Below are 23,614 nucleotides of genomic sequence, written 5' to 3'. Positions count from 1 at the left end.
TCTAAGGGAGCCTCACATGCATATGCACACCATCTTATACATAATATATTTATGTATAACATCCATATGCATAATGTCTTCATCCATAACATCTTTAGGATAATGTATAAATCAGTGATCAAAGTCACTGATTCGGGGATGAGATGTGGAGAATTTTTACTTGATATTTTTCTCTTTTTGTAATCTCATGAGGTCTTAACTGTGTATCCATGCTCTCAACATGATGCACACACAAAAAGATTAGATTACAGAAGCAGTTTATTTTGTGACAATAATGGAGTGGTGGTGTTAATATAAAATGGGAGCCATGTAATCTCTGGGCACCAAGTGTGTGGTTGAGTTTCACTTCCCTTTTGGAAGCCATCTGTATTTTTGCTGTCTTCTATTGCGATTTTTCTTTCCAGGGCTTGGGACCAAGGATATTTTTAAAAAACAATCCCTAAATGGCTGAACACCCCCCCCCCAGCAGACACATTATTCTTTTGTGAATAAGAAAAGTCATTGTTTGTAATTCCGTTTTAAAACCAATGATATCGACGTGAAATTTGCCACAGTGTACAATGAGGGAATTTAAAGCTAACAGCTGAAGGTCTTACAAGGGCATGTACACACCAGCAGTCGCTCAGTCAGGACACGGGACAGTCCCATCTCCCAGGAAGACTCCACATCCATTTGCAACCAGCCTTCCTTCCTTCTCTGGCAACAGCAGATCACCTGAGCTTAATTCCACCAGCTTTAGAAATTCCCAGAAATGGGAATTATGCAGTATGTATTCACCAATCCAGAACATATGAGATATGAAAGACTTCTTTCACCCGAACGATGTCTTAGAGATTTATGTTTTCGGACCGATAATTCATCACGTTTCATATATGATGTGTGTCTGTGTGTCTGTGTGTGTGTTGCGAACGGGGATTAAGGTCTCAAGCTCTCTGCTTTCTGATCAGCAGATTGAAAGCATCCCAGCCCTGAGCAGGCAGCTTCTGGAGCCTCTGGCAGCAGAGGACCCGCGTTTCCCCCTCCGCTGGCGCTGGCGGCAGCGCCTGTCTCAGGTGAGAGCCACCCTGCTCGCTGCCATTGTTCTGCGAGTGACAGCCTCCGGGGCAAAAGCAGAGCCGTCAACCTGAGGGCTGTCAACTGCACACAAGAATTCCTTTCTTTGTCAGGCTGGGTGGTCTCTCTCGCTGCAGCGGCAACCAGCACAAAAGGTTTGGAAAAGCATCGTGCTCCTGCAGGAAAACACGCCGCCACCCAGGTCTCTGAGAGCACTCCTTTGTGAGATCGGGATGAGCCAGTTCGCCCTTCCCTGGACCTGGACCAAATCACTACGCAGCCTGGGGAAGGGCGTGCAGAAGTCAGCCAGGGCCCGCTACTCCCAAACCTCCGCACCTGGATGCTGTCCCGCCTTGATTTCTACCAGGTCCTTGGTGATAGACAGCTAGAAGGTTCCCTCAGAGGTACCCTGGCCTCAACAGTTTGGTCTCCAAGAAAGGAAGAGTTCAGACACAGACTGCCATTGCGAAGGTTAAACAGCCCCCAAATCCCATCCAGGACAAGAACCCAAGTACCGAGCTTTCCCCCGTTGACCTGCTATTTGTGCCACTCCCGATCTGCTTGTTTTAGATGATGGCTCCCAAGTGCAGTGCAAAGTGTAATTCCATTTATAACTTCCCAGCCAACTCGGAGTGCGATCACTAGGTGGGTCTCGTTTGGTTTAGTTTGGTGCCCCCTACTGGCTATGGCTGACAACAACCATTGCACCTACTGCCTGGACCTTGAACAAACCCGTGGGTACTTTGAACCGCATTTTATAGGTGAAGAAATTGAGGCTCATGGAGAAGACATAACCTGTTTAACTCACTGAGCTTGGTTAAAACTTAGCGTCGTCTAACGGGATTCTGTGCCCTGCCTCCTATTAGTACTTTTCCCTTTAAGGGTCTATAAATGCCTCGATTGTCACTACGCATACCCGGGAGTCTGCTGTGGCAAGAGTGGTGTTCAAGCCAAGCCCATGCTCGTGGCCCAACTGCTGAGCAGTGCCAGTCGGAGTGGTGAGCAGGGCTAGGAGGACCATGGTGGAGATGCTGGGAAAGGACTACAAGATGGTACATGTTTCCTATCTTTGGTGTCAGCCATTAGGGACTGAAGGTTTCACATAGAAGCCTGGCTTTTTATCTCCTCTTTAGCAAAGTGCAGGGCCTGGCCTCGTTGGGCCTGCTCTAGCCTGTCTCTTTATTGTCCTCTTAGACTGAGGGTGACTGGCAGGTACCATTTCACCTTGGGCATATGCTATTTTTCTTTTTATGAAACAAAAACAATAGCCAGGCATGGTGGTAGCTCACACCTGTAATCCTCCCTACTCCGGAGGGTGGGGCGGGAGGACAGAGAGTTCAAAGCCAGTCTAAGCAACTTAGTGAGGAGATCTTGTCTTGAAGTAAAATGTCCTGAAAGGGGTGTGGGTTGGGGGTAGGGTTGGAATTCAGTGGAGATACGCCAAACAGCACAATCAAAGTTGCAAACACGGGGCATTGACAAAAGCCAAATTCACTTTTTAAAGTCAGGTATTTATCAAAGAGAGAGCCCAAGAGATGGGAGTCACATGAGTTAAGAAAAATAGGACATTTCATCAAAAACTAAAACGGGAGGTCTGGGGAGATGGCGTGCAAACTGACGACCTGAGTTTGATTTCTAGAACCTATGGTGGAAAACAAATTCCCCAAAATTGTCCTCTGACTTCCACATGTGTGTGCACACAAACAACAACAATAATAACAATAACAACAACAACAACAACAATAATAATAAAGCTATAAGGACTACAATGTCACACAGCAATACCATTGGGCAGAGTAGGAGTGTAGTATTCTGACCATGAATAAGTACTTGGATCATATGGATGTTAACCGATTGTCACTTCACAATGTACAGGGCCTTGCTATGTCACCCAGGCTATCCTGGAACTCACGGTAATCCTCCTACCTCAGCCTCCCAAGTGCTGGGATTACAGTGCTAGTCATCAGGTCGAGTTCAAAAAAATTTTTTAAGATTTTTATGTATTTACTTCATGCATGTGAGTACACTGTCGCTGTCTTCAGACACACCAGAAGAGGGGATCAGATCCCTATTACAGATGGTTGTGAGCCACCATGTGGTTGCTGGGAATCGAACTCAGGACCTCTGGAAGAGCAGTCAGTGCTCTTAACTGCTGAGCCATCTCTCCAGCCCCTCAAAACTTTTTAAAATTAAAAAAAATATAACGAGAGGTCTAGAGGTGCGGCTGTTTGTAGAGTGCTTGTCACAAATGCTCAAAGCCCTACGTTTGAGTCTTAGCACCACATAAAACAGACACGGTGGCACATGACTGTAATCCTAGCCCTTGGGAGGTTAATGTAGGAGGATCTGAAGTCTGAGGCCATCCTTGGCTGTACATTAAATTTGAGGCCAGCCTAGGATACATAAAGAGGAAAAAAAAAAACCAGAATACAAGTTTGTGTGAGGAAGAGAGGAATTTCTAAATGACGGAAAGATAAATGCCCAACCTCCCGAAGCTGTTTGCTGCGGTTCGAATCTGAAAGGCCTCAGACAGGTGGATGTACTCAACACTTCGTCCCTGGGAACTTGACAGGGCAGGGTCCCGCTGAAGGAAGCGTGTCACTAGGGATGTGTCTTTGAAAGTATATCTGGTTGGGGTGAGCTGCTCCACTCCCCCGAGCCATCCCCACCATGATGGGCTGCAGCTTTCCACACTGGGAGACAGAGAAGTAATTCCAAGCCCTTACATTGTCTGTACCAGGTGTTTTGTCACGGCGATAGAAAGTCGAACACAGGCTCCGGCCAGCTTGAGCCTAGCTCCCTGCACAGGGGCCTGGTGGAGCTTTCATGTCTTCTTGTCCATGTGGATCAGACCCTCACCCTATTGCACTCCTGTCTCTAACCTCGAGAGTTGGAGGCAACTCTGAGTGTGGTCATGGCTGGGAATCTGGGTGCTCTCACTGCCTGTGGTCACAAAGGCCAAGCAGAGACAGGGACGGTATCAGGCTATGCTTTATTCAGAGAACAGATAGTTCCTGAAGGAAGCGAACTTACATCTTAAATTTTATTGCATTTGCTCGTTTATTTGTGCATGCATGTGCCGTAGCACAGGTGACTTTCCTCTACCATGTGGGTCACAAGGATTGAACTCGGATCCTCAGGCTTGGCTGCAAGCACCTCTACCTGCTGAGCCATTTCACTGGCCCTAGATTACCAATTTAAAAAGCAAGCAAGCAAGCACTCCTGCCTTCCATCTCATCTCCATTCAGGAAGCTTTATAGAGACCGAAGAAAGGGGTGGGGACGAAGGCTGTCAGTTATTCCAAAGCTCAGTCTTGCCCCTCTGGAGTCACACTCGGGAGGCAATGTCTGTGACGCTCATTATCACCCTTTGAATCCCTTGCGTGCTGTGCTTTCTCGGAGCTTAGTCAGCATCTGGCAGTGTGAACTTTGAGCTTCTCCAGGGGCCGTCTGGGCTGGAAGAGGTGTGAGCTCCAAGCACGCAAAGCACTGATAGTGTGTTCACACTGGAGTATTAATAAGTACACATCGAGACTTCTCTGCCACTTGGAATACGGAATATGAAGGTGTCCCTATCTGTCCCTCTGTTCTGTATCCCTGGGTCTGGTAGCTGTTGAAGTGAGATGAATGTTCAGATAAATGGAAACAAAATGACCCTCCCCCCAGCCCACACCTGTGCCTTGGCCCCCACGGAAGTCCCTCGGAGATGTCGCACCCTAACCACTAATCTTTTGGATTGGCTCTTCCAGACTTTCTTGGTGGATACGGGTTATTTAGCTCTCTCCTCTGTACTCTGGCCACACAAATGCCTTTCTCACTCCCCAGGGGATTCTCTAGAGTTACTGCAGACTCCATAAGTATAAAGGAGAGCAGTTCTTCAGAATGTTCGATGCGTAGTCTCCACGCGCTTCAGCAATCCATGCCCGTGTCTGTATCCAACAGAGACAGCATGTGTGTGCCAGTACCCGGATGCTCGCAGCAGGGGTTTCTGTCCGTGGACAAGTGGATAAATAAAATGTATGTCCACCTAATGGAATGTTGTCAATAAAAAAAAAAATGAAGCAGGGACAGAAACTGCAGTGTTGACGAATCCTTATGCTAATACGGATTGAAACTTTATACTACGTGAAAGACGCCAGCCACAAAAGACCATGCGCTCTATGATTCTGTTTATAGGGAGAATTCAGAGGAGGCAAATCTATTGAGGATGGAAGCTTGCGCAGGGCCAAGGAGATTGGAGACAGTGGCGGGGGGCTGGGGGGCTGGGAGAGGGGGGTGACCATTAACGGTTGTGAGGTTTGTTTCTAGGCTGACAAGAATGTTCTAGAATGGACTGCGGTGATGTTTGTGTAACCTGTGCCATACCGAACATGACTAGACCGTTTACTTTAAATGGGTAGACTGGAGAGCAGTGATTGCGTTTGAGCAAAACTGGAAGGCATCACCTGTATGAGAGATCTGTATTTACTCAGGGCTGTGTCTTCATTGGCTCGTGGTGGCTGCAGGGACATCCAACAGTTGGCTAGATGATGTCCACTCTGGGACAGCCCTTCTGGTTCCTGGATGTCAAAGGATTCTGCCTCAAGCCAAAGTGCATTCTGTACCATCCAGAGGTCTGGCGTCATTGGAAATGGATGGTGCTTGTTGGGGGATGGGCTGAGGGTGAGGGATAGGTTTCAGATGGGCAGAGAAGTACTATCAAGAAAGAGCTTCGAGGTGTGGAGAAGAGAGTCCTTTCAGATAAGAGTGTGACAGGTGGTCATGTGACCAGACGAGATTAGACCCGGAGCTCCTGGAGAGGAAGAGGATGAGTAATTCATTGCCGTGTGCTGGGTCCTCAGCCCAGGAGCTGGCTGGAAGCAGGTACATAGTGAACTCATGAATGAACTCCATGACGAGAGCAGACTCGAAGGCTGACTGAAAGAGCAGGGAGAGCATCCATCCGTAGGAGTTGAGCTCAGGTGCAGAGCAGGGAGGGTCTGCAAAAGGGCAGCTTCCTTCAGGATGATGGGGGCAGGTCCTCCAAAGGCTGCTGGGACCAGGTGTGAACTTAGACTCTGTGACAAGGAGTCGATTAATGATGTCTGAGCGGAGGCCTGGGCAATGCTGTAGAATGTGCTGTAGCCAGGCTATGGCTATGTGGAGGATCGATGTAGAGCCAGCATCGGGGCAGAGGCTGCTCAGATTAGAGTCAGCAAGGACTGAATGAAGCCAGTAGCATCAGGGCCAAGGCAGGGCCAGAGGCAGAGACACTGGGTCACTTCCAAGGCATAGTGAAAACTCCAAAATGAAATGTATCTTCTAACTACTTTATTTGTTTGGCAGAGCGGTAACTATTAGAGGAAGCACTCACCAGTAAATCTAAGAGGTCTGTGGCTGGGAGCTGCAGCCACCATGCTGTGACGGTGATTGAAGGAATTCCCCCAATCATGGGTAACAAGAGATCAGGGACTCAAAAGTCCAATGCTCCACAGTGTGGCCGCAGTCCAAAGCTGTCAACGTGTGGACCCTAGACCATGTTCAGTGGCCTCTGATAGGCAGCAGTCGCTCTGGACCAGGCTTGAGATTGACACGGATGTCCCTGGGTGAGGGCCCTCTGTCAGCCACAGGGGAGATCCCAAAACACCACAATGGACCAACCCAGACAAGGCAGACCAGTGAAAGAGGTGTGAAAGTCTCATTCTCCTGGAGAGACTTGTAATTAGTGCTAGAGCTCTCACTTGTGAGTGTTTGGTCTCACAGAAGTTCTGAGCCAACTCTGTGCTTTACTTTTCTCCTCTGTGAAGCAGGACTAGTGAGTACACTCACTGAGTGGTTTTGGGGATCCTGTGAATTGCTGAATTCTGGATGCTCTAAACTGATCTGTGCACTCAGGAGGCTGAGATAGGACTGTGAGCTTGAGGCCAGTCTTCAGTCAGTACACACACACACACACACACACACACACACACACCCCACAGACACAAACACACACAGAGACACACACATACACACACACAGAGACACAAACACATACACACACATACACACACAGGCACACAAACACACACATACACACACAGACACACATACAGACACACACACACAGAGACACAGACACACACAGAGACACAAACACACACACAGACACACACAGACACATACAGACACACACACACAGAGACACAAACACACAGAGACACAAACACATACACATACACACACAGAGACACACACACACATACACACACAGACACAAACACACACACATACACACACAGACACAAACACACACACATACACACACACAGAGACACAGACACACACAGAGAGACACACACACAGACACAAACACACACAGACACACAGACACACACACACACACACACACAGAGAGAGAGAGAGAGAGAGAGAGAGAGAGAGAGAGAGAGAGACCTTGTCTCAAGACAAACCAAAAACCTTGTGTATACTCAGCTTCATGGAGATGTTGGCTGTGTTATTACTAAAACAGAGACAGAACTAGACAGGAACCTGAGCCATTTAGAGTGTCTCCCGTTACTCCTGTTAAACAGGCATGGAAGCAGGAACAAGATTCGGCTTTGAGGGGTTGGGGATTTAGCTCAGTGATAGAGCGCTTGCCTAGGAAGCTCAAGGTCCTGGGTTCGATCCCCAGCTCCGAAAAAAAGAACCAAAAAAAAAAAAAAAAGATTCGGCTTTGAATTTGTGTTTCAGTGCAGGTCAGATACACAACTAGGGCTATTTGACATAAAATTAAACTTACCGAGTTTAGCAACCATTTGCAAAGCAGTTCCTGTGTGCCATATTTGATGTGATGGCTCTGAAGTAACAGGGGACTGAGCAGTTCCTGCTCTTAATGCCATGAAAACCTGATCACAGATGTTCTTGTGTTGTGAGTGGCTGTCAATGATGGTCAAAGTGACCACATTTAAGGGGTAAAACCTCAGGGAATTAGAGGAAAAACAGCCCAGTCATACATAGAGAGGGGGTCCTGGCAGGGCCTTTGCAGGGTTTCTCACCCCCCATCTTCCTGGACTCCCTTCTTCAGAGGCTACTCTTTCAGTTCCACTGGGGTTTCAGCGCTCTCTGTCCTTTGCACAGTTTCCTCATTAGCCAGGATCTGTAAGGGTGGGAGGGGAAGGAGGTACAGTGTGGGAAGGTGGATGCAGTCATGAGAAAAGGCAAGGACATGGCCCCTGATTTGTTGTTCTTGCCCTTCTTCCTTTTGTACCCCCACCAGGTGACTCATGTGTTTGGCTCCGGGCAAACCCATAGCCTTTGTCACCCAGTGGAGTATACTGATCAGGGTGCGCACTCTTTCTCTGAGGAGGGAGTCTGCTTTGAGCTGAGGCGCCAGCTCACAGATCAGACCTGGTTTCCTGAAACTCTATCACAAAAATTCCCCGAGCCAAAGGAGAGGGAGTTACCTGGAAAGGGAGAGCAACGAGTTGCCAAGAGTTTCAGAATCCTGGGGCGTATGAAGCATTCAAGCTGCATCCTGAAACCTGTCAGATTCGATGTTTTGTCGGGGACAGGATTCTGAGCACTGGTCACCCTCAGAGGTTATTTTAGGGGGAATACTGTCACCTCATCCCCTCAGCCACCAAGTCAGAAATTCTCAGAGACTACGGTGGTCATCAGAGGTGCTGCTACTTAAGGCTTGGTGCCACAAGGGTGGGTGCGGTAGGGTGGGGTGGAGGTGGGGTTCTGGTGCTCAGATCCCCTGCTCTGGCCAGAAAATACATCCACAAAGTTGTGCAATCATCAACAGTGTCTGGTTCTAGAATTTTCATCACCTCAGAAGGAGGCCCCGTACCCACACTGTAATGTCTCCTCACAGTTACTCCTTAGTTTCATGCTCCAGGAACCTCTAACCTTTTTTCTATTATGGTGGGCTTGCCTGTTATGTGAGTTTCCCATAAACGCACCCATTTGTGATTGGCTTCTTTCTCTTAGAGTAACATCTTCAAAGTTCAGTCACGTCGTAGCCTGGATCGGTGCTTCATTTTTTTCACGGCTGAAGAAAAATAATTCATTGTATGGTAATACTATGTATGCTTTGTTTAGCCATTCAAAAGTTGATGGGCATTCGGGCAGTTTTTAGCTTTTGGTTATTGGGAGCAGTGGTGCTATGAACATGCCCCCTGGCACAGCAGTCCACAATACAGGGGGGAGTACACTGTGCATTTTTTCTCCCAAAGCCATCTTGCCGCACAGGGGGAGTTACTGCCACATCACATTCCCCCACTGGATGGAAGGTTTTCTGAAACCAGGGGTTTCGTTTCTATACAGGATGGCCAGTCTGTTGTCATGGGGCTGTCTGGCTTTCCACGTGGTTTCGACTTTGGCTCTCTACCCACGCCCCGCAGCTGGGTTTGGAGCTCATACTGCGTCCCACTTCTCTCTGTTGTCTTCCTGTTTTCTCATGCTTTTTAGCTGTCACACAGACATTCTTTCTTGATGCTCTTTTCCATGTTCTCTTTACTTTTGGACACAGGGTCTCATGTAGCTCAGGCTGGCCTGGAACATACTGTGTAGACAAGGATGACCTTAAAGTCCTGATCCTCCAACAATGCTTAGTCCAGGTTATGTGTCAACAAGTGCTTTACCATCTCTTCCGCCACCACTCCTCAACTGCGCAGGCGCAATGCCTCTCCCATCGTCTTTTCCGCCACTACTCCTAGACTGCGCAGGCGCAATTCTTTTCTTTTCTTTCTTTTTTAAATGCCTGATAGTGGAGGTACTTGTGGCTGCTAGAAACTGTTAGTGATTCGCGTGCGCTGTTTACGGAGTGTGTTAGCGATGGCGACAGCGGAGGAGAAGCGGACGTCACCGGAGCCCGCGGCCGCGGAGAAGCCCGCGGAGCTGCCGGCCGCCGTACGCGCGAGCGTGGAGCGGAAGCGGCAGCGGGCGCTGATGCTGCGCCAGGCCCGGCTGGCGGCGCGGCCGTACCCGGCGGCGGCGGCCACCGGAGGTGGGGGCCCCCTACGGGCGCGCGCATAGCCTTCATCCGGCGGGTTTGGGACCGCATCCCTAGCCTTCCCACTGCGTCTTGGCAGCCGACTCCAGCTCGGTGTGCGGGAACAGCTGTGCATGCCCGTATCTCCGCGGTCCCAGGCCATCCCTGTCGTGCCCTGTGCTTGGCACATCTATGGTGCAGAACTTTCAGTCTTGCAGCCATTAAACAAGCCTGCACCGTCTCCCACTCCAGCACCCAGTAGAACTGCCCCAGACCCAGTCTTTTACATGCGCCGCGCCTGCTTTCCAGCGCAAAGTAGATTAACACCCGCAGAGCCCCGCACTTTGGAGTTGACACGGCTTGGTAACCTTGTTTTACTTAGTGGCATATGCCCTGGGTTCATTTTGGCTATACTTGGCATCTAAGGGTAGCCCCTGCCTTGCTGTTTTCCCGCTTTTTAATGCCCGTCGTGCTTTCGGCTGCTGGCATTTCTCTTGGGAGTAATTCACCTGAGTTATTTCTACAAAAGTAATTTACTTTTTTATCCCTTTCTCACGACTCCACATAGTGCGTGTGTTTGTGTAGTACTTGTTTTGGCAGTATGTTAATAAATAATAATACTAAATAATGCGTATGTTTTATGGCAGTTTGTACTTTTAGACTTGCCATTGAATTTGATTTGTTACTCTTGACCAGCAGAGCTGGTTTGTAGCTTAGATTTGAATCTTTCAAAACCACTTGAAAGTCCTCATATGCCATTTTGTAACGTAAAAAGTAATTTCCATTATCTTTGTTGGTTATAGTGCAGATCTCATAAGTCCGTATTGCAGCCTCGGTTTCTCATTATCCATATACAGATAGACACTGTTAGATACATGTCTCACCACTGTCCTTCTACCTGCTGGGAACATCTAAAGCCATGAGAGTTTCTACAACTTCAAACAGCCTGGCAAGTAGGGAGACAGAATCGTTCAGTTCCACACGAGGAGTCCAGAACATCGGGAAAACTAGAAGAGCAGAAGTAGTCTGTTGCTGAGACAGATTGTAACCAGAGCTGCTGGGGAGGCTGAGGCAGGGGGATCCTGAGTTCAAGAACTGCCTGGGATAGAGTTCCAGGTCAGCCTGAGCAAGTTAGGGAGGCCTCGACTCTAAAAACCAGACAGAGGGCTGTGGATGTAGCTCGCTAGTCGAATGCTTGCCTGGTGTGCTCAAGACCCTGGGCTGGAAAAAGAAAAGTAGCCTAGGGCTGGAGAGATGACTCAGCGGTTAAGAGCACTGATTGCACTTCCAGAGGTCCTGAGTTCAACTCCCTGCAACCACATGGTGGCTCACAACCATCTGTAATGGGATCAGATGCCCTCTTCTGGTGTGTCTGAAGACAGGGACGGTGTACTCATATGAATAAAATAAATCTTTAAAAAAAAAAAAAAGAAGAAGAAGAAGAAGAAAAGAAAAGTAGCCTAAGTTAGGCAAGGTTGGCCAGTCCACCTGGTAAGTTTTGTTGCCCTTGGAAACAAGGGAGTTCCCTTATTTTAGGGAGTTCTGGTATCTTGTTTGAGTACCCCGTTCCTCATTTCACTCACCACCCTGGGGAGAAAGGGGTTTCTCCTTCAGAGTTTATACTGAGTGAGTTTTCCCTTCAGTTTGCTGTCGTGGGAAATCATTTCTGTTCTTTGCTTCTGCAGCTAGATCCTCAGACACTTCCCAGCTAGGCTCACCCCATGCTCGCTTTCAGTTCTGGTTATTCTGATCCTCTTAAAGTGATTTTTTTTTTTTTGACAAGTGTCTAGTATAGAATCCTCAGAGTAAAGACTAGTTATTGCTACTCTCCTTTCTCCTCAAGGTTGTGGTCCCTGTCTTACCAAGCCTCGTGTAGAAAAGAGTTTACAGAGCGGGACTGGAACCATCCTCAGGAAGGCTTAAGGCTTTACTTTGGCTGCTATCTAGAAACTTGGGATTTGGTGTGTTTCCACTATTCCCAACCTGGTGGTTTACTGTAGATATATTGTAAGTAGAAATGTGATGTGTGCCCTATACCTGGGTAGCTCTCTGGAAGTCAGGCGTTTGGGGCCTGAGTATGGGGACGGAAGCTCCCATATTGCAACTCCTTTTGCCCGGTGTATCTTTTTACTTGACTTTTCATTTGTATTTAAAATCCTTTGCAAATGGTTAGTGAATGTAAGTAGGGAGATTAACTGCAACCAGGGAAGCAGTTTTGGAAACACTGTAATATATCCAGTCCGATCAAAGTCCCTAGTCTGCAGTTAGCATCTGAAGTTGGGCAGGCAGGAACTGAACCCACAGCCTGTGAGCTCTGACTAGATAGCATCCGATTGGAAGTGAGGGCCCCTGGCTGGAATTCACTGGAGAAATTCTAGGGGTATAGGTTTTTGTTGAATAGTGTTGAGTGGTTTGTCTTGTTTGTAATTGGAGCTAAGCCTCTGATGTGCTGCGAGCTTTGGGGTTTGGTGTGGATTTGTGTAGGTTGATGTCATTATGCAGGTGAGGGCTGGCACGAGTTAGGTCAAGGCCATGATTGGATGGTAAAAATTAAGGCTGGGACAAAGTTTTTGTAAGGCGGGAGAGAAGGGGAAGGAGGGAGAATCAAGATGGAGACGGAGAAGGATGAACCAGATTCGGGTGGCCTTGAGTTGCCAAGGTAGCTGGGATGGATAGGTGGGCGGTTTACATCCTTATCAACTGGTCAGTTTATTGTGTGGATGCATTGTGGATTGAGAATTTAACATATAAATCTCATTGTTGGGTTGCAGTTTGTTGAGTCTTGATTTTAACAGGTTGTTGGGAGTTTATACATAACTATTAGGGGACAGATGTTAGGAATGTAAATAGAACAGTGGCAGAGAGTTATGAGAGGGTAGTGGCTGCTGCGACCAGGGGGTGGATGCTGGGAATGTGAACAGAGTCCACAGTAAGAGAGCCTCCAGATAGGCAGTCTCTATGTGAAACTGGTGTGGCAATGACCTGCTTGGGTCAGTGAGTACTTGGGGGCAACATGGAATCCCTGAGATAAATTAGCACTAGTTCCTATGGCCCCACGGAGTCGGAACTAGGGAGAGTGAGACCACAAGAGTACACCCAAGAACCGGTTTTGCCTTTTTTTATTTTTACCACAACAGATTTGTTCTGGTTGTAGGAGAGCTCTTCAAAGGCCCCGTTTCTTAATATACAGTCAAGTCCGTCTCACCAGCTTCAGCCCAGGGTTCTACACTGTCTGTGGTTTTTGTTGTAGTGGGTGTGGCAGCCTCGGAAGGTTTTTCTTTGACTAAGGTAGGCTCTTGTGGCTATTTGCAAACACGCTCACATAGCCTTTGAGGGAGTGGCATTTTACTTCTTTCTAAGGTGTAGGTTTTGCTAGTTTGTTTGTTTGTTTGGTTTTTGTTAGTTTTGTTTACTTGCCTTGCTGCACCAGCTGGGATGGACCTTCAGGACAGTTTGAACGAGGTGGTAACATTGTTATCCTTTTCTTGTTCCCCGACAGGGGGATCTCTGGGCTCGCCTGGTTCAGCTGGTGACTCCTTTATCTGCTTTCTGTAGGCGTGACCAGCATAAAAGCAGCTCCCAAAGTGATTGACACCAAAGGTGGCTTCATTTTAGAAGAGGAGGAAGAAGAGAAACACAAGATTGGAGATGTTGTTCATGAACCAGGTAAAGCATTTAAGTGTTTCCACAAAGGAAGTATGGACATCTGTTTCCAATATAAGGGAACAATACAACTACCTATGTATATATACCTATGTACCTCATACATACACACATACATACATATATATTTATCAGTTTATAATGATAATTTTTATGTATGCTCCCTTATTTTTATGTATTTCCCATACAAGAACAAATTTGCTTACACATGCAATTTCTTGGACATTTAATATTAGGAAGCACTACAAAACAGGTTTAGGCAGATTTACAATTTCAACTCTCATCACGAACATAGGAGAGGGCTGACTTCCTCACATTCTGGCAACAGTTTTCCTGTCAGTCTTTCCGGTAGCGAGCCCCTAGTTGAACGGCATCCACTGGATACTAATGCTGTTAAACATTCTTATGAGTATTTGTTGCCCACTTTAAATTTTGGGGCAGTAGTTATTAAAAGCTTCCATATAATTTTACATTAAATTATATAACGGTGGTACAAAACTGTATAAACTCTAGGTACGGGTTTCCTGTTAGTTTTAGCATATAAATGGTTTGCTACTCATTTTCTCTTAGCTGAGGGTATCTTTACATTGGCCTGATGATGTATCTTTGAAGATTTTTTTTTTTAATTTTAGCAACGTCCAATTAAATTGCCTTCCTTTTGTAAGAAAAAGAATATTTTATATTTGATATGTACAGTGTTACTCCCGTTCTCTGAATGTATTTGTATTCTGGGCTTACTAATATGTAGTTTATTTTTTGTTTTTCCTCCAAGACAGGGTTTCTCTGTGTGGCCGTGACTGTCCAGAAACTCTGTAGCTCCATAGAACAGGCAGTCCTTGAACTCACAGAGATCTACTTGCTTCTGCCTCCCAAGCACTGGGATTAAAGGAGTGCTACCAGTCCTGGCTATTCACATGTAGTTTTATTTTATTTTTTTTTAAAGATTTATATATTTATTATATAAAAGTACACTGTAGCTGTCTTCAGACACACCAGAAGAGGGCATCAGATCTCATTACAGATGGTTGTGAGCCACTATGTACTTGCTGGGAATTGAACTCAGGACCTCTGGAAGAGCAATCAGTGCTCTTAACCACTGAGCCATCTCTCCAGCCCCAACATGTAGTTTTTTTTTTATTTTTTTATTTTTTTATTTTTTATTTTTTATTAACTTGAGTATTTCTTATATACATTTCGAGTGTTATTCCCTTTCCCGGTTTCCGGGCAAACATCCCCCTCCACCCTCCCCTTCCTTATGGGTGTTCCCCTCCCAACCCTCCCCCCCATTGCCGCCCTCCCCCCCCACAGTCTAGTTCACTGGGGGTTCAGTGTTAGCAGGACCCAGGGCTTCCCCTTCCACTGGTGCTCTTACTAGGATATTCATTGCTACCTATGAGGTCAGAGTCCAGGGTCAGTCCATGTATAGTCTTTAGGTAGTGGCTTAGTCCCTGGAAGCTCTGGTTGCTTGGCATTGTTGTACATATGGGGTCTCGAGCCCCTTCAAGCTCTTCCAGTTCTTTCTCTGATTCCTTCAACGGGGGTCCTATTCTCAGTTCCGTGGTTTGCTGCTGGCATTCGCCTCTGTATTTGCTGTATTCTGGCTGTGTCTCTCAGGAGCGATCTACATCCGGCTCCTGTCAGTCTGCACTTCTTTGCTTCATCCATCTTGTCTAATTGGGTGGCTGTATATGTATGGGCCACATGTGGGGCAGGCTCTGAATGGGTGTTCCTTCAATCTCTGTTTTAATCTTTGCCTCTCTCTTCCCTGCCAAGGGTATTCTTGTTCCCCTTTTAAAGAAGGAGTGAAGCATTCACATTTTGATCATCCGTCTTGAGTTTCATTTGTTCTAGGCATCTAGGGTAATTCAAGCATTTGGGCTAATAGCCACTTATCAATGAGTGCATACCATGTATGTCTTTCTGCGATTGGGTTAGCTCACTCAGGATGATATTTTCCAGGTCCAACCATTTGCCTACGAATTTCATAAAGTCATTGTTTTTGATAGCTGAGTAATATTCCATTGTGTAGATGTACCACATTTTCTGTATCCATTCCTCTGTTGAAGGGCATCTGGGTTCTTTCCAGTTTCTGGCTATTATAAATAAGGCTGTGATGAACATAGTGGAGCACGTGTCTCTTTTATATGTTGAGGCATCTTTTGGGTATATGCCCAAGAGAGGTATAGCTGGATCCTCAGGCAGTTCAATGTCCAATTTTCTGAGGAACCTCCAGACTGATTTCCAGAATGGTTTTACCAGTCTGCAATCCCACCAACAATGGAGGAGTGTTCCTCTTTCTCCACATCCTTGCCAGCATCTGCTGTCACCTGAGTTTTTGATCTTAGCCATTCTCACTGGTGTGAGGTGAAATCTCAGGGTTGTTTTGATTTGCATTTCCCTTATGACTAAAGATGTTGAACATTTCTTTAGGTGTTTCTCAGCCATTCGGCATTCCTCAGCTGTGAATTCTTTGTTTAGCTCTGAGCCCCATTTTTTAATAGGGTTATTTGTCTCCCTGCGGTCTAACTTCTTGAGTTCTTTGTATATTTTGGATATAAGGCCTCTATCTGTTGTAGGATTGGTAAAGATCTTTTCCCAATCTGTTGGTTGCCGTTTTGTCCTAACCACAATGTCCTTTGCCTTACAGAAGCTTTGCAGTTTTATGAGATCCCATTTGTTGATTCTTGATCTTAGAGCATAAGCCATTGGTGTTTTGTTCAGGAAATTTTTTCCAGTGCCCATGTGTTCCAGATGCTTCCCTAGTTTTTCTTCTATTAGTTTGAGTGTGTCTGCTTTGATGTGGAGGTCCTTGATCCACTTGGACTTAAGCTTTGTACAGGGTGATAAGCATGGATCGATCTGCATTCTTCTACATGTTGACCTCCAGTTGAACCAGCACCATTTGCTGAAAATGCTATCTTTTTTCCATTGGATGGTTTTGGCTCCTTTGTCAAAAATCAAGTGACCATAGGTGTGTGGGTTCATTTCTGGGTCTTCAATTCTATTCCATTGGTCTATCTGTCTGTCTCTGTACCAATACCATGCAGTTTTTATCACTATTGCTCTGTAATACTGCTTGAGTTCAGGGATAGTGATTCCCCCTGAAGTCCTTTTATTGTTGAGGATAGCTTTAGCTATCCTGGGTTTTTTGTTATTCCAGATGAATTTGCAAATTGTTCTGTCTAACTCTTTGAAGAATTGGATTGGTATTTTGATGGGGATTGCATTGAATCTGTAGATTGCTTTTGGTAAAATGGCCATTTTTACTATATTAATCCTGCCAATCCATGAGCATGGGAGATCTTTCCATCTTCTGAGGTCTTCTTCAATTTCTTTCCTCAGTGTCTTGAAGTTCTTATTGTACAGATCTTTTACTTGCTTGGTTAAAGTCACACCGAGGTACTTTATATTATTTGGGTCTATTATGAAGGGTGTCGTTTCCCTAATTTCTTTCTCGGCTTGTTTCTCTTTTGTATAGAGGAAGGCAACTGATTTATTTGAGTTAATTTTATACCCAGCCACTTTGCTGAAGTTGTTTATCAGCTTTAGTAGTTCTCTGGTGGAACTTTTGGGATCACTTAAATATACTATAATATCATCTGCAAATAGTGATATTTTGACCTCTTCTTTTCCGATCTGTATCCCCTTGATCTCCTTTTGTTGTCTGGTTGCTCTGGCTAGAACTTCAAGAACTATATTGAATAAGTAGGGAGAGAGTGGGCAGCCTTGTCTAGTCCCTGATTTTAGTGGGATTGCTTCAAGTTTCTCTCCATTTAGTTTAATGTTAGCAACTGGTTTGCTGTATATGGCTTTTACTATGTTTAGGTATGGGCCTTGAATTCCTATTCTTTCCAGGACTTTTATCATGAAGGGGTGTTGAATTTTGTCAAATGCTTTCTCAGCATCTAATGAAATGATCATGTGGTTTTGTTCTTTCAGTTTGTTTATATAACGGATCACGTTGATGGTTTTCCATATATTAAACCATCCCTGCATGCCTGGGTTGAAGCCTACTTGATCATGGTGGATGATTGTTTTGATGTGCTCTTGAATTCGGTTTGCCAGAATTTTATTGAGTATTTTTGCGTCGATATTCATAAGGGAAATTGGTCTGAAGTTCTCTTTCTTTGTTGTGTCTTTGTGTGGTTTAGGTATAAGAGTAATTGTGGCTTCATAGAAGGAATTCGGTAGTGCTCCATCTGTTTCAATTTTGTGGAATAGTTTGGATAATATTGGTATGAGGTCTTCTATGAAGGTTTGATAGAATTCTGCACTAAACCTGTCTGGACCTGGGCTCTTTTTGGTTGGGAGACCTTTAATGACTGCTTCTATTTCCTTAGGAGTTATGGGGTTGTTTAACTGGTTTATCTGTTCCTGATTTAACTTCGGTACCTCGTATCTGTCTAGGAAATTGTCCATTTCCTGAAGATTTTCAAGTTTTGTTGAATATAGGTTTTTATAGTAAGATCTGATGATTTTTTGAATTTCCTCTGAATCTGTTGTTATGTCTCCCTTTTCATTTCTGATTTTGTTAATTTGGACGCACTCTCTGTGTCCTCTCGTTAGTCTGGCTAAGGGTTTATCTATCTTGTTGATTTTCTCAAAGAACCAACTTTTGGTTCTGTTGATTCTTTCTATGGTCCTTTTTGTTTCTACTTGGTTGATTTCCGCTCTGAGTTTGATTATTTCCTGCCTTCTACTCCTCCTGGGTGTATTTGCTTCTTTTTGTTCTAGAGCTTTTAGGTGTGCTGTCAAGCTGCTGACATATGCTCTTTCCTGTTTCTTTCTGCAGGCACTCAGCGCTATGAGTTTTCCTCTTAGCACAGCTTTCATTGTGTCCCATAAGTTTGGGTATGTTGTACCTTCATTTTCATTAAATTCTAAAAAGTTTTTAATTTCTTTCTTTATTTCTTCCTTGACCAGGTTATCATTGAGTAGAGCATTGTTCAATTTCCACGTATATGTGGGCATTCTTCCCTTATTGTTATTGAAGACCAGTTTTAGGCCATGGTGGTCCGATAGCACGCATGGGATTATTTCTATCTTTCTGTACCTGTTGAGGCCCGTTTTTTGACCAATTATATGGTCAATTTTGGAGAAAGTACCATGAGGAGCTGAGAAGAAGGTATATCCTTTTGCTTTAGGATAGAATGTTCTATAAATATCCGTTAAGTCCATTTGGCTCATGACTTCTCTTAGTCTGTCGACATCACTGTTTAATTTCTGTTTCCATGATCTGTTCATTGATGAGAGTGGGGTGTTGAAATCTCCCACTATTATTGTGTGAGGTGCAATGTGTGTTTTGAGCTTTAGTAAGGTTTCTTTTACGTATGTAGGTGCCCTTGTATTTGGGGCATAGATATTTAGGATTGAGAGTTCATCTTGGTTGATTTTTCCTTTGATGAATATGAAGTGTCCTTCCTTATCTTTTTTGATGACTTTTAGTTGAAAATTGATTTTATTTGATATTAGAATGGCTACTCCAGCTTGCTTCTTCTGACCATTTGCTTGGAAAGTTGTTTTCCAGCCTTTCACTCTGAGGTAGTGTCTGTCTTTGTCTCTGAGGTGTGTTTCCTGTAGGCAGCAGAATGCAGGGTCCTCGTTGCGTATCCAGTTTGTTAATCTATTTCTTTTTATTGGGGAGTTGAGGCCATTGATGTTGAGAGATATTAAGGAATAGTGATTATTGCTTCCCATTATATTCATATTTGGATGTGAGGTTATGTTTGTGTGCTTTCATTCTCTTTGTTTTGTTGCCAAGACGATTAGTTTCTTGCTTCTTCTAGGGTATAGCTTGCCTCCTTATGTTGGGCTTTACCATTTATTATCCTTTGTAGTGCTGGATTTGTAGAAAGATATTGTGTAAATTTGGTTTTGTCATGGAATATCTTGGTTTCTCCATCTATATTAATTGAGAGTTTTGCAGGATACAGTAACCTGGGCTGGCATTTGTGTTCTCTTAGGGTCTGTATGACATCAGTCCAGGATCTTCTGGTCTTCATAGTTTCTGGCGAGAAGTCTGGTGTGATTCTGATAGGTTTGCCTTTATATGTTACTTGACCTTTTTCCCTTACTGCTTTTAATATTCTTTCTTTATTTTGTGCGTTTGGTGTTTTGACAATTATGTGACGGGAGGTGTTTCTTTTCTGGTCCAATCTATTTGGAGTTCTGTAGGCTTCTTGTATGTCTATGGGTATCTCTTTTTTTAGGTTAGGGAAGTTTTCTTCTATGATTTTGTTGAAGATATTTACTGGTCCTTTGAGCTGGGAGTCTTCACTCTCTTCTATACCTATTATCCTTAGGTTTGATCTTCTCATTGAGTCCTGGATTTCCTGTATGTTTTGGACCAGTAGCTTTTTCCGCTTTACATTATCTTTGACAGTTGAGTCAATGATTTCTATGGAATCTTCTGCTCCTGAGATTCTCTCTTCCATCTCTTGTATTCTCCAACATGTAGTTTTAAATGATGTGCTTCATGATGAAATTCCTAAGGGCTTTATTTTTTTCAGGTACTTCTTCATTTGTTACTGATAACGACATTGCGTTTATTAAATATACTCGGTGAGGTCAACAGGAAGCCAAACCCCCAGGCATGTGGATATGATTCCTCGGTTTGTGTACGTGGGGCAGACAGACATTTGCTGCTGTGTCACAGGCAGGAGGAGCTGAGATATGGATGGAATAGTCTCAGAGTGATGAGCTGGGCAGGGAGAGGAAAGCAGGATGATTACTTCACTTCAGGGGTTTCACACTAGACTGGTGAGCTCTGGTGCATGCATCTTTAGTCCCAGCAGGTGGTGAACATAGTGAGTTCCAAACCAACCAGAGCAACCAAGTGAGACTGTGTCTCAAAGGAAGAAGGAAAAGAGACAGAGGACAGACAGACAGACCAGACTAGTAAAATATAGTAGAGCACTGTTCGAATTTCATTTTTGTTGTGGCGACAAGCACCCTGACAAGTGAGGGAGGAAAGCGCTGGTTCGTTGTAGAAGCCCAGACTGCAGTCGGCCACTGAGGGCCTTTAAGGCAGGAAATTGAGCAGCCCTCACACACCCAAGTGAGCAGCACACTGAGCGAGTGCAAAGCTGAGAGAGACAAATGCACCCGTGCCTGCTGGACACTCAGCTAGCCCTCTCTGCTCTTACAGTGTCCCGGTCTTCCAGCCTGGGAACGGTGCTGCTCAGAGACAGGCCCATGGGCCAACCTGATCTTGACAGCTTCTCAGGCCAGGCTCTTGCCTCTGCTGATTTTAGGTTGCAGCAAACTGACAACTAAAACTTAAACATCACAAAACCTGTCTTAAAAAAAAGAAAAGAAAAAGTAACTAAAAAATAAAAATAAAAGTCAGGAAGTACCCATGAAACAAAACTTAAAACATGGTTTTATTTAGGGCTGGAATAGAAGGAGGGCTGTGAATCTGCTACATGAGGTTAACATGCCAGGGTACATGACTCATGCATCCATGTTCTCTCGGCTGATGTGCTCACACTGTGGGGAAGATGAAGGTTTGTCTGAGATCTGGAAGTGCCGGAGCTGGAGAAACGCAGTGTAGCCTTTAGCTGTGGGGTAAGAAGTGTGCCCAGCATGTTTAGCAACAGCACCACTGGCATGTCTACATGCTGAGGCCTAAAGGGACGGAACATGTATGTTCATATTAGACGTCACATGTCAAGAGGGCATAGAGGCAGGCATGTCGTGTCCAAGACAGAGTGGCCCGAGTCTTGAACTTGACACACGAGAGACAGTTGTCAAAACTGGCTGACTTAACTGAGGAGTCCATCCAGCAGCATGCGAGTGTCCTCTCAGTCTGGAGAGCACACAGAGTGGGGGTTTCCTTTGGGGAGTAGAGTTCGAGACTGTGAGTGGCAGTTCCAGAGAAGGGAGTGTCAGTCCCGTGTGATAGCGGTGTGCCTGTGTGTGTTTACCTCTGGACACTTGTGGAATGCCGTTCCATAGACCGTGTGGGCCTCCAAGGGGTTTGCAGAGGCTTCCCAGCTACACTGACGGCTGCCTTGTCCTGCAAAGCCTCAGGGGAGACTGATGGGGAGACGGGGCAGGAGGGGAGAAAGAAAGAGAAGCAAGGCCACCTCACCGTGTACTGTGGGAATAGCCCTGTGTTAGGAGGGAGCACATGACCTTTGTCATGGGATGCAAAAGGGATGTGTCCCTGTGATTTTCTGGCTGTGGAAACTGTCTCAGTTAGGTTTTTCATTGCAGTGACTCGTGCCTGACAGGAGCAACCAAGTGAGGAAAGTTCTCCTGGCGACAGTTCAGACGGTGCCAGTCCACCATGCTGGGGAAGGCCTGGCAGTGGGTTTGTCATTGAGTGTGTGGCAGCTGCCAGCCAGGAGGCAGCGAGAGCTCTTCCAGAGGTGCTGCGGGGCCGTGACCCTCATGGCCTGCACCCTAGGGTTCTACTTTCTCCATGTAGACTCTGCCTCCTAATGGTTCTATAGCCTCGCCAGACAGTGCCACTCCCCTCGGATCAAGTGTTCCAACACGTGAGCCTGTGGAGACATTCGAAACACAACGAGACACCCTGTGACTATTTTGGACTCCTAAATCTACAAAGGCTCTGCTCTAATTTAACCTTTAACCGGGTTTTACTTTAACTTAACTGGTTGAGAGTCTGCCTTGCCACCTCGATTAAAGCATGCTTAGGGCGTTGTTATAGTGAAAATAGAGTTTGGTTCCGGTGCTATCGTGAAAGGATTCACATCACGAGCTTCAGGCTCTGCCGGGGAAGGGGCTGCCTCTCGTTGAATCTGAAGAAACTGGGCCTGCATGCAGACTTTTAAAATCACTGTCTTTGGATTTTGGTTTTATTCTTGTAAACAGCTTGAGTAAGAGTCCTTGTCTTAGCCTTTACAGAGATGTGAACAACCCGTGTCCACGTCAGCTAGAGGGTAAAATGCAAGCATTACTCCTTGGCCAGTCCTGTCCAGTTGCAGACTTGCACTGTCCCCTCACAGACTAGAAGCGCTGGCCATGTTAGTAATTTTAGGGCTCCGCAGGTACGGGTTGTAACCTGCCATGGGAGTGCCTCTGTCCTTACTGCATAGGGAACCAACATCCGGGAGGTCCTGGGTAGTGGGCGACAGATGTTGTTGCTGAGGGCGGTAGTCCTGGCATATGCTGTCTGGAACTGGGTGGCCTGTTAGGACACACGGCCACAGACAGTATGTAAGTGTTCTGAATGGAGGCTGTGCAGTGTCTTAGGAACACACCACAGTGATAAAGAATGGTAAGGAATCTTTAAAAAAAAAATCATTGAAAAATAGAGACCCCAGTAAATGGCTAAGGAGAACAGAGGCTGAGTGGTCAGTGTGGACAGGAGGATAGAGATGGGGATCTCAAGTGTGAAAGGACAGTAGAGATGGGAATCTCAGGTGTGGACAGGAGGATAGAGATGGGGATCTTAGGTGTGAACAAGAGGGTAGAGATGGGGATCTCAGGTGTGAACAGGAGGGTAGAGATGGGGATCTTATGTGTGAACGGGAGGGTAGAGATGGGGATCTCATGTGTGAACAGGAGGATAGAGATGGGAAATCTCATTTCAGGGCTTTTGAAGAACAACGTGATATAGCCATCTAATGGCACATCTGATCACTTTCTCTTCATCCTAGAACATATTTTGAAGATACCAACAGCCTTGCTCTAAACTATTTTGTTCTCTTTTTTATAGCTGTGCCCTGTTTTATGAAGAACCCCTTCTTTTAAGAGCTTGGAGACTAGTGGCTTTAGAAGTGGTGGGATCGTGACAGACCATGCTTTTGAGTTAGCTAAGGAAGGCAGTGCCCAAAGTGTTTCCTACTGTGGCAGTTCTCAAAGCCAGGGCTGGGCAGTAGCAGTCATCCTGAGGACTCTCTGGTGGGACTTACACCTGCCCGAGAACCATTAGAGGATTAAAGGTCCTCAGCTAGGCATTGAAGTCTATAAGAGA

At 45.7% G+C, this 23,614-nt stretch overlaps 1 protein-coding gene across 11 annotated transcripts in view; it reads left to right on the top strand.

Moving 5' to 3' along the window:
* The first annotated feature begins 5,346 nt into the window (after positions 1 to 5,346).
* Positions 5,347 to 23,614, top strand: part of Xpa (XPA, DNA damage recognition and repair factor) — a 48,504-nt gene continuing 30,236 nt past the window's right edge. For 6 of the 11 annotated variants that reach the window (XR_010066350.1, XM_039109456.2, XM_006238035.4 and 3 more), the window contains exons 1-2: positions 10,030 to 10,371; positions 13,564 to 13,674. Coding sequence is in view for 7 of the 11 variants with exons in the window: in XM_039109456.2 (XP_038965384.1) it covers positions 10,143 to 10,371; positions 13,564 to 13,674 (340 nt within the window). In the remaining 4 variants the exon portion in view is untranslated. Of the gene's footprint in view, positions 11,500 to 13,507; positions 13,675 to 23,614 lie in introns of all 11 variants that reach the window. The other 5 variants (XR_010066351.1, XM_063287331.1, NM_001106656.1 and 2 more) reach the window with 5 other exon arrangements.

Source organism: Rattus norvegicus, chromosome 5, assembly GCF_036323735.1.
Source record: "Rattus norvegicus strain BN/NHsdMcwi chromosome 5, GRCr8, whole genome shotgun sequence".
Taxonomy (NCBI): Eukaryota; Metazoa; Chordata; class Mammalia; order Rodentia; family Muridae; genus Rattus; species Rattus norvegicus.
Note: the sequence above shows the minus strand (reverse complement) of the source record. Positions and strands in the feature narration are given on the sequence as shown.